Below are 11,638 nucleotides of genomic sequence, written 5' to 3' on the forward strand. Positions count from 1 at the left end.
CGCAAAGTGTGAAAATAGCCTTAGCGTCTGCGCACTCGGAGTCTTTGTCAGGTGGATTCTGCCTGGAACCTCCTGACAAAGAACTCAATCAATTATGCACAGCAATGTCAGAATGATTTGTGCACGTTATTATTGCTTCAAGGTTCAAAAGTTGAGAAGCAGCTAAAAGAAGCGACAAGTGTCTTCTTCCAGGGACGCCCACATGGAGGCTGCCGCTATCTTATATATAAAATTGTAAAAAAAAAAAAAAAAAAAAGACACCCGCAGCAAAGTCACCATAAAATAATTAAAGAGAAGATTCTTAAGGATTAAAAATCTTTAAAACTGCAGCGGGAAATAAATCGCTGCGCGCCTGACTTTTATCAGATATTCAGATCACACTCGGCCATGCAAGTCAATGAGTGCGTGGAAACCATCTGAGCGGAGCGCCCTCGGAGGACTCTCGGGAAGGTTTTGCTCTGGTTTTTGTTTGTTCGGTTTTATTCTGGATTTCCCCTGCAAACATCAAATATGGATCAGGATCCTAAAATGATTATTATTTTCCCCCAGGACTTTATAATTCACATTATTCACAAGTCTAATAAATCCCCATCTGATGCTGCTGCTGCTGCTGCTGAGCGTTAACGAGACCTTTGTACCTTTGGGAAGTGTTGGGTGGAGCTGCACATGACTGCTGGGGTGGGGCAGAGACACGTGACCCTGAGCCTTTATTACTGGGGCTGGAGGGGAGAGCGGCAGTCACATCATGGGCTTGGGGGTCTGCACGTCCAAAACCTTCCTGGTCTTTCTCAGCCTGCTCTTCTTGGTAAGTACATCACTGACTTGTGTGTGTACAATAATAATAATTATATATATTTATTATTACATATAACTATTCTGTGGATTTTCCTCTATGCTCCAAAGATGTCCTGATGGGATATGGAGATTGTGAGTGATGTCTGTAAAGTGCTGTGGAATTAATGGCATCATCTAAGTTAATGTGTATTAATATAATATTATATGATATATAATATAATACAATATACATACTGCTGGGGAGCCTGTGTTATTTATTGTAGTGCAGCAATAAATGGATACAACCTAGAAACATGGAAGTATCCGCTGTAAAAGGCAAGACCCACTCCCCCTATTTTTTATTTTATTTTTATTTTTTTTTATTGTCATGAACATGAAAATAAGTTATTGGCTAACTTTCCAGTTGGATGTGACTTGTCAATGAGAAACTGGGTCTATATGAGAAGACCTTGGGTGGTTGTTTGACATTTTTGCATTAAAGGCTATTCCTATGTCTAAAGAACCCCCCCCCCCCCCCCCCCCCCACAATATGTAGCTAATGGAAGAATTTGCCCATTATAAATGTAGGCTAGTTGTTCAGATTAGCCATGTTGCTTACCCTATGTGCAGGGCATTGCAGTAGCTTGAATATCCGTAGTTACAATTTAAAGTTATTGCGGTGCCCTGCACATGGGGTAAGCAACATGGCTAATCAGAACAACTATACTACATTTCTAATTGTAATATTAGCAAATTCTTCCATTTGCTATATATTGGGAGGGGGGGGGGCTTAGGAATAGCCTTTTAATGTAAAAATCTCCTACAACAACTATATTCTCCATTTCAAAAGGTTTTGAGGTATTTGCTAATATAATTATACGTATTGGGATTGGTGATGAGCGAATGTGCTTGGATAAGGTGTTATCTGAGCATGCTTGTGTGCTGTCCGACAACCGGAGGGACTCCAACATATCTGAAGACTCGGTTAGCACACGAGCATGCTCAGATATCACTTATTGGGGTAGGACTTGGTGATGGGTATACCCCTTTAAATTTGACCCCATCGGTGACCTGTGACATCTTGTTGCTGTGAACACTGACTAATTCTCATGTGACTTCAGCCTGTGACTCTGCTGCTTTCTTCTGAGTAATGGTGAATGTTTGAAACCGCCCCGACCGCATTCATGTAACCATGTGATCCCCTTTCAGTTCCTGGATTGATCTTTGCTCCATTTTAGAGTTTTTAGGCTTTTTTTTTTTTTTTCCTCTTTAACCCTTTCTGTATAAATGGTGGTTATGGGATAAGCTCATTGCCCAGGTGCTTATAGAGATGAATTTAATTCACATGACTCCAGTCCACTGGTCTGTAATCTATGAATCTCCTCGCCCCTCAGCATAAAGTACAATGAGATCGCTGACAGATTCTCAGTTGACTCATTCTCCAGCAGTACAGGCGAAAGGTAAAGTTTTAGTTTAAAAAAATCTTCTACTGAACTGCAAAAACCTATATTTACCCCATATACATACTTTTAGAGGGCTTGACTCTTATCCGAAAACCATAGACTGCATTTATAGTGGCACTGAGAACTGGATGACATCTTATGGCAGCTGCAGGTGTTTTTTTTTTTTGTTTTGTTTTTTTTCCCTTGGATCGAGGACAATCAACTTAAAAATCTGTATATGTACTCTAAAGAAGGGACCATGATTCCTGCACTAATGCAGCTTCTCATGGCCAACCCCACAGGCATATATAAGGTCCAGAGACCCCCGGTCAAACTTAAAGTTGGGGTCCATACTAGGACTGTGATCTAAAGAGACCAGAACTTAAGATATGTGGCACATTCTCTGGAAAGTCCCTTTTCTTAGAAGTTATCTTGTGACATTCAAAATATCAGCAGTAAGGGTACGTTCACATTTGCGGTTTGCGCCGCCGCCGCAACAAAACGCATGCGTCGTGCGGCCCTATCTTTAACATTGGGGCCGCATGTGCATGCGTTGTTGCGTTTTGTTGCGTTTTACGCCGCATGCAGCGTTAGGGCGCACCTGCCTGGGCGCGTCAAACGCAACATGTTGCATTTTTCGGGCGGCGCCGACCTTTTCAAAAACGCATGCGTCGTGCGGCCCTATCTTTTAACATTGGCGCCGCATGTGCATGCGTTTTGCTGCCTTTTTGTTTGCGTTGTGCGTTGCGGCGACGACGCTGCGGCGCACAACGCAAATGTGAACTTAGGGTTACACATACTGTATCCATGTAATATCCTGTGATGGGCACGAACTTTAATCTTAGGCTTTCTGGGAGACTTATTGGCATTAAATTAGCAGGTTTCCAATAATGAGAAATGCACAAATTTCCATACTTGAGGTCTGTGCCTTAACAACAAGTCTGTGCAGAATGGAGATGCACTCTCCTATATTGTAGCGTTAATGTCTATGATTTGGGCAATTGAAGCACATAATAGTGGGGGTCAGACTTTGGGCACAGGAGGGCTCCGTGCTGTTACCAGGTGCAGGAAACGTCTGCTGATTACCCTGATGTCAGGTGACTGTCTAACAATTAAAATGTAATTCATGGCGACGAGTACAAAGTCCAGGACACCTCACACGTGAGGGGAAATGTGACCGTTCCTCCCTTCTGTCAACCATGTGATACAACAGGTGCCAATTACAGGATAATGATACTTGACTGTCACAATATAATCCGTAATGATAACCGCCAATGAGAAAAATCACATCTGAGCACCAGGGTGCAAGTGCTCTGGGCGTGACCATGCACTTAAAGTGGACACACCCCAGTGCACATGCATATGGAGGACATGGCTGTTATTGTGAACTGATGTTGTCACCAATGTTGGTTAACAAAAAAATTCCACTTTTTTTGTTTGTAGGTTTACTGTATACGGATTCAGTTACTTCCTGCGTCTTGTAGATGTTCGTTTCTTTTTGTCTTCCAGGCGGCTGCGGCAGCTCTCGGTTATGTCGGCATAAATATCATTGTCACCTACAAGCAATACGAGAGCTTCCTGAATAATGCCTATGTTATGCTCCCCGCCATCATCATCCTGGCTACAGCTGTGGTCATGTTCATCATCGGGCTGGTGGGATGTATCTCCGCCATACAGGAGTCCTGCTGCGGCCTCGGATGTGTAAGCATTTCCTCACTGTGATATTCCGTCTCTTTAAACACTCTCTCGACCCCAGAAGCTCCAGCTCCAATGATTACAGGGTATGGAGGAGGAAGCACTATCAGTGCTGCTTATACAGTGAACAAGTAGTCGTACTGTAATAGTCTCTGCCTCCTCTATGGGGAGTCCTGCTGTTTGGCAGCTGCTCCTGCTCTATGCAGTGACTTTTTAGAATGTCAAATGGTAAAATGGATCACCCAGAGGTTTATTTTCTATGGGGGCTCCAAAAGTCTGTCAGTGCCTGCCCCTGGCACAAGCTTGGCTCCTGCGCCTGTTGCATACACCTGCCCCACAACAGATATAGGTAATAAAGCAGGAAGGTGGTAAGGGGGTTTCTAATTATACAAAAATGAAGGAATTACAAATTAATGGTGGTGGTCCTAATCTACAGGCCAGAGCAGAGACGGGCCAAGACCTGCAGAGTGGATTACACTTAGCCAGTCTGTGTAATTGGCCTATTGGTGGTGCAGCAAGGAAACTAAACAAAGTCCTCAAGTCCGAGCGGACCCTCAGCCTTTACTGCAGGGGATGGGGATAAATCCACAGATTATTTGGAGGGGTCTTGCGATCTCTGGTCTCATGTGCTGTAAGTCGGTCACAATGTAACGTGTTATATTTCCACTTATTTTCCAGTTCATCACCCTGATCTCCATCATATTTGCTGCAGGAGTGGTCGCCCTGGTCTTGGGACTTGTCTACAGGGATAAGGTGAGTGAGAACAGTAATGGCAAGCAGCTTGCAGGGCATTGCCAATCACGACAGATGTAAGGAGGAACTCTTGCAGTCGGCTTTCTTAAAAGGACTACATTTCTTAGCAAATACCAATTTTCACTTTCTATCGCTCCCAATGTCTTGGAGGATGTATTTGACCCACTCCTTTATCTGTGGGATGATTGTTATGATTGCTGGGGACCCTACCAAATTTATTTTTTTTTTTTTTCTTGCTACAAAAAATCCCTAAATTCAGTTTATAATTTTTTTTTTTTTTTTTTGCATGTGTTAATTCAATATTTGGTGTGGCCATCCTCTGCTTTCAAAACTCTAAGCTCGGTTATTAAAGGAGATTGTTCCAACCATCTTGGAGAACTAACCACACATCTTCTGTGGATTCTCTCTTGTAATCCCAGACAGACTGGATGATGTAGATAAGAAATCTGTGGGGTCCAAATAACTTTCAGGATTCCTTGTTCTGAATTCAAAGGGAAGAAAGCATGCATTTTTATTTTATTTTTTTCATCTGCTGCACTATTTCTTTGGAAGATGTCCAGCAGTGCCATCAGCTCAGGACTGGCAGCAACTAGTGGTATCCAGTGACATCAACCTACTGTTCAAAGAAATCTGGCCAGGGGTTATCTTTGATGCAAGGGGTTGTGACTCAACTATGAAAAATGGTACCAGGTGCTTTGGCCCGATGAGGTGAAATATTTGGCTGTAACAAAGCAATCTTGGTCGCTTAATGCCTTGGGAGCAACACTAACGTCTTATTCTTGCTTCTTGTGGGCTTAGTCTACAGGTAATTGAGTCTGTAGGTGGCAGTGGTGGCTTCTGCAAATTTGGGTTGCATTTCGGCAAATGGAGTTGAGGATTTGGTCAGGACTTGTGGTTTCCTCATTGCTTAGAAATACAGGCAGATGCTTATCCATCAGGGAGGCATCGAAATTTATTGTGCATCAGAACAACCACCAATGTCAGTAAGAAATGTCTTCAGAGTAAAGAACAAGGAGTTCTGGGTGTGGTGGTCCGGCCCCTGCAGAGCCCTGATCTCATCATCCAGTCTGTCTGGGATCACGTGAAGAGACAGAAGTGTTTGCACAAGTGACATCCACAGAAGATGTGGGGTCAGATCTACAAGATGTTGAGTTCCTTCAAACACTGCTAGTAAAAAATACTGAGAAGAAATAATGAAGGCAACAGGGTGATGACCGCAAATATTGAGTTGATTTTTAGCAAGCAATCAACACTTCTATTTTTGCATACATTTTTAATTGCTAGCATTTTCTCACCAAGGATCTTAATAATTTTACTATCACAATTTCCTTTGTAAATTTTAGATTGATCCAGAACTTCAGAAAAATATGAAGGTTTTGTTTGAAAAATACGATGGGAAAAATGTGGAAAGTTCTGCTGTGGATTTCATCCAAGAAGAGGTATGATGGCAAGTGGGACCTTAACCCCGTGATTGCTATATCCCAACCTGTTCACTCAATGATAAACGTGCCAGAGCCAACTTCTTATGACAATCTGGCCTAAAATAAAAAATACAATTTTTCTATCAAATGGGACTGGGATCAAGCCGGTGAGAAGTCAATGGCCACGTTTTATGGGGAAGAAATATGCATCGGCTAAACTCTAATTTTAAAGCCCCTGTGGATCTGGTGATCCAAACTTGATGGAGGGGGGGGGGGGGGGGGGGCAGAAGGGACCACTATTCTGATTTTCCGTTATCTGTATAGTTGCAGTGCTGTGGGATAAGGAACTACAGCAGTTGGGAGAACACCACATGGTTCCAAACTAACCACACGGTGCCCGTGAGCTGCTGCAAGAAGAATGAGACAGACTGTGAGGGCAAATTGGACGCCCTCAACAAGATCAACACCCAGGTAGGATGGTGAACATCTGCTGAGGGGAGAAAAAGGTAGGCTACACAGGGCTGAAAAATGGCTAAAACCAAATTGGAAAATGGCTACATTGTTTACTTATGAATGGTCTCCTGAATCAGACCTCATAGGCTGGGTATCAAAGCCATGGCCAAGAATGGGTATTTCAGGGCATTCCAGAGGTTGGGCTTAACTGGCCTGAATTTGTCTTTGTAATGTTGGTAAGATCATGATGTCCCCTCTTTTATAGGGTTGTCCACTACACATTTTTCTAAATGCTATAGTAACTCCTCTAATATGAAGGAAAAAAGCAAAACAATCGCCGTATACTCCATTGCTGTGACTGTAGGGTCTCCCAGTGCCTGCGCGATGTTATGCCATGTGAGAGCTACAGCCAATGGCTTAACAAAAAAGTGTGAAAACAACTGAAATTATGTCTTAGTTCTTCAAAGTAGCCACCTTTTGCTTTGACTGCTTTGCACATTCTTGGCATTCTCTTGATGAGCTTCAAGAGGTAGTCACCAGGAATGGTTTTCACTTCACAGGTGTGCCCTGTCAGGTTTAAGGTTGGTCAGTCTGAAAAATTTGGAAAACTTTGAAAGTGGCCCCCGGTCACCAGACCTGAACCCGATCTAGATGGTTTGGGGTGAGCTGGACCGCAGAGTGAATGCAAAAGGGCCAACAAGTGCTAAGCATCTCTGGGAACTCCTTCAAGATTGTTGGAAGACCATTCCCGGTGACTACCTCTTGAAGCTCATCAAGAGAATGCCAAGAGTGTGCAAAGCAAAAGGTGGCTACTTTGAAGAACCTAGAATATAAGACATAATTTCATTTGTTTCACACTTTTTTGTTAAGTATATAATTCCACATGTGATAATTCATAGTTTTGATGCCTTCAGTGTGAATGTACAATTTTCATAGTCGTGAAAATAGACTTCTTTAAGGTGTCCAAACTTTTGGTCTGTACTGTACATAGTGATGTAGCCTGTCCCACCTACCATGTGCAATTTATGTTGCTGGTTCCTGATGGACCCCCAAAGCCCCTTCCAACACAAGACACCAGAGACCTGGTTGTGACTGCCTATGGCTATCACACTGGACATGTACCTGTTTCTACCAAATTTGAAGTCACGTGATGGCTAAACCCTATAGGTGTGGCTGCTACAATGACACTGAAGTGTCTTATGGAAGTCTTGGTGATGGAGTTTCACTTCGTTGTGTCGCTAGGCTGTAGAGACTTCAGACAGTGCTGCCATGTGTCACGTCACTTTGTGCTGTCTATGTATTGGTACAGGGCGTGTCATTACAAAAGACAACTTTAGTGGCAGCTGACTGGCATTGTGCATGTTTTGTTAGATGGCCAAAGGCCAGACATATTTGTCTACATGTCAGAAGTTTTATTTATTTTTTCCCCTCCTATAATTTATAGGGCTGTGAAGAGAAACTGGAGACTGTGTTAAATCGAGTACTTGGCTTCTCCATGCTGGTGATACTTGGCTTTGCTGTCCTTGAGGTAAGCGCAGAGAAGGAACAGAACAAGAAATGTTTGGAACCAGGACTCATTAGAATCTTGTGTGGCCGAATGGCCTTGAAGTGTCAGCTGGGGCAAGAATTTTTCATGCCTTCTGACTTGGGAAAAGTTTTTTTTTTTTTTTTTTTGCTGTATAACTTGGTTTCCCTTTGAAAAGAGATGATCCAATTTTTGGCTACTTGGGACTGCTGCTACCACTGGGGGACACTTATCACATTCAATGGGAGCTATAAAACTTCAGGGAGCTCCCTCTAGTGGCAGCATACAATGAGTTTAGCTTTTAATTTTATTAATTGTGAATTTTTGAGACTGGCAGACAAAGTTTTAAAGCACTTACTTGGGTGGGACAATACACCTTCATGTCTGGCTAGTAGGAGTGTTCATGTAGCTACTGATGGAGGTTCTCATTAGTAATTGAGAAAGCAGAACATGCTGCCTATTGCATCATATGAACACTTTATGGATCAGTAATTAACATTTCCTAATGTATCAGTGCATCCTTGGTTGAATGGCTAATTTCACTGAGTTTCTTTTTTATATTTTCCAGCTCCTTGCTTTAATAAGCTTGTGCGTCATCAATCGTAGAAACGCAAGAGAAGGGTACCAAGTGCTCTAGAACCGCTCCATAACATCCTCTAGACAGATACAGAACTGCAAAGAAAACATGGATGTACGACCGGAGCTTGACGCTAGGATGTTAATCTAAAGCTTCCAAAAATGTTTCCTTCATTGGACTGTAGCATCGGATACTTCTATAAAATACACTGACTATTTTTATTATGTATATAGGGGAGTGCATGGGATTGTTCCACTTTTTTGAAATAAAAACCTATTGTGTAAAAAGCTGTTTGAACATTGTTTTCAATAAGCTGATATTATTTAATAGCCTTGTGATGGGATAATTTACAACTTGGTTACATTTCCTGAGATATTGGGATGTCTCCCATCTCGCCGATGCATCTGAGTAACGTGAGTATGGATGTCTGTATGAGCAATAGTAGATGGGTTACTCGCTATCCTCTTCTCTAGCCTGTCCAGCTGCACGTAGACAATCCAGGGTGGAAGATGCAGTGGTGCAAGGTCCAGATATCTAAAGATGCAGTAACATAAAAGAACTGGGTTGGATTCTAAGACACAATGGACCTGAGCTTTTATTGAATTTTCCAAGGGATCTGGAAACCCTTTTTTCCTCATCCACAGGCCTGTCGTGAATGCTGGGGTGTGGGAGGGGGAAGAGATTTCATCAGTCCTAAATGGGAAATTGGGTGAAGGTTTTGCAGCATTTCTCAATTCTGTAGCATAGATTTGGTTTCCTATCTAAAAGTAGCTGAACTGATGATTAAAGGTCAAAATGGAGACCATAAACACCATCGTAAGGTTACTTTTCCATTCTGATTCATGGTGGTAATCTCTAGGATGCATATTAACCACGTCGCAATCGATCAGTGGCGGTAATCATAGGAAACTGTCTATTCAGTGGCTTCCATTTTGATTCTCTCTGCCACCAAGATTTTTCAAACATTGAATGCTGACTCTCGCACGCCAGAAAACTGTCTTGTTCGCACATTATTTGGCTGATTTCCAAATTGTTGGCACTTCAGTAGTGTAACGAAACAAACAGCAGTGTCTCAAGGTTTTTAACATTCTTCCCGAATTGGGATGTTAAAGCAAAATCTATCAGCAGTTTTAGACAAGTGGGGGGCCATAAATCTTGTTTCCCAGCCTCTATACATCAGCTGAGGAAGTGTTGTCCCCATCCTGATCACTAGTAGATCAATCTGTCCCCATACATGATCATGTGATCTGCAGTTTTCCCCAAGCTATGTTGTGACAACACAGCAAATTCTTAATTATCCAGATGTATTTCATTAGGCCCATGGACATGAGTGTTCATGTGAATGAATATTTACTTATTGTCAATTAACTTAATGTTCAAAGGAAGCCATTTGTCAAATGGCGGCTGACTAGCTATGTATCTGTCCTAGTTTTGTACCTGTCCTAGTTTTGTACTATTCAGAAACAAAGGCACAGGATAACTGAATGTTTTGTTTGACCCATTTGTCCATTTTTGAAGAGCACCATCTATGCATGTTTGAACACTCCAGCATTGAGACATGGCTTTATCACTTGACATGGATGAAAGAGCCTGAACAATTATGGACACATATAAAGACTTACTGATGAAGCCAGAAAGACACTAAATGAAACAGAAGAGGCCCTAAAGATCATTGAAGATGAATGGTAAAAGGTAACAAGCAGGACACAGACAACATAACTAAAAGACAAGAGAGCCAATTGAGCAGACAAGGAACTCTATTACCAAAAGGTATGAACAGAGATGGAAAGAAAACATCTGAAGGTATACCAAAAGATCAGGGATACGGAGAAAGTTTCAACCAAGAGTGGTGCAACGGGGACAAACCAATTGTGCCAGAGCGGATCAAGGAAAGAATACATGGAGCACTTCCACAACAAATACTTGGTGATACAGGAAGAAACTGAGACTGGAGATGATAGAGCAGAACATCCTGAAAGACCAAGTCGATGCTGTGATAAAACAACCCAATGTGCCAATATTCCTATAGCACTAATAAAATCTTTTGAAGCAGCACATGTGTGGTGACTTCAGTTGCTAACAGAGATGGACAGCTGATAAATGGCCCAAGGATTGGACAAGATCGGTGTCTATTCCTATTGAGAAGGGAGATGCTACTGATAGTTTCCACAATCGGAGTATTGCGCTAATACCTCATGCCAGCAAAATACTACTAAAGATCCTACAAAGACGGTTACAGCCTTTCAAAGAGCTGCCAGAGGAAAAAGCAGGGGAAGGAGATGTAATTGCTAACATGAGATAGAAATGGCCAAAGAATACAACAAGGAGATCTGTTTTTGGTTCGACTAGAGCAGTGTTCGACAAGAAGAATGCATGTGCCAAACAATCTGATCAGTCTCATTAGGAACCTTTACATTGACAAAGAAGCAACGGTCCAAACGAGCCATGGCGAAGTGGCATGGTTCAATGTACAGTGACAGACAAGGCGGCTTCCTCACACCATTTCTCCTCAATTTATATGCAGAAGCTAGTCTCAGGAAGGCTAGATGATACAACATTGATAGAAAAAAGTGTAGATGGAATGTAGGGCTTGGTACAGCGTCAAGATGGAAAGTTCAAACATGGCACTCCTACTCGATACAAAAAAGGCAAAGATATTGACTACTGCCAAGTATGACCAGGACACATTTGAGATTGACAACGATGAACTGTAAGTTGTAAAGTACTCTGATCAATGATCAATCAAGATGCAGTGAAGACACCAGAAGTCAATAGAATAGCTATGGTCAAATCAACAATGAAGTCACATTTCACGGGCGTTGAAGATATGGCTAGTACACAGTCTGTTTTCTGTAGTAACATATGAATACGATAAAGGAACAAAACAGAAGAATTAATGCCTTTGAAATGTGATGCTGGAGAAGGATGCTATCAATACCATGGATGGCAAAAAATAACAAACCAATTTTAGAACAAATCAATGCAGATATGTCACTTG

General features: G+C 42.1%; 1 protein-coding gene across 1 annotated transcript; it reads left to right on the forward strand.

Annotated features, from left to right (window-relative positions):
- Nucleotides 1–664: 664 nt before the first annotated feature.
- LOC138661878 (tetraspanin-36-like) lies at nt 665–8,927 on the forward strand. Its single transcript, XM_069746829.1, has 7 exons — nt 665–805; nt 3,726–3,917; nt 4,590–4,664; nt 6,008–6,103; nt 6,410–6,556; nt 7,983–8,066; nt 8,632–8,927. Exons 1-7 carry the CDS (start codon nt 746–748, stop codon nt 8,698–8,700), a joined length of 723 nt encoding a protein of 240 aa, XP_069602930.1. The 5' UTR covers nt 665–745; the 3' UTR covers nt 8,701–8,927.
- Nucleotides 8,928–11,638: the final 2,711 nt, after the last annotated feature.

Source organism: Ranitomeya imitator, chromosome 1, assembly GCF_032444005.1.
Source record: "Ranitomeya imitator isolate aRanImi1 chromosome 1, aRanImi1.pri, whole genome shotgun sequence".
NCBI classification, from domain to species: Eukaryota; Metazoa; Chordata; class Amphibia; order Anura; family Dendrobatidae; genus Ranitomeya; species Ranitomeya imitator.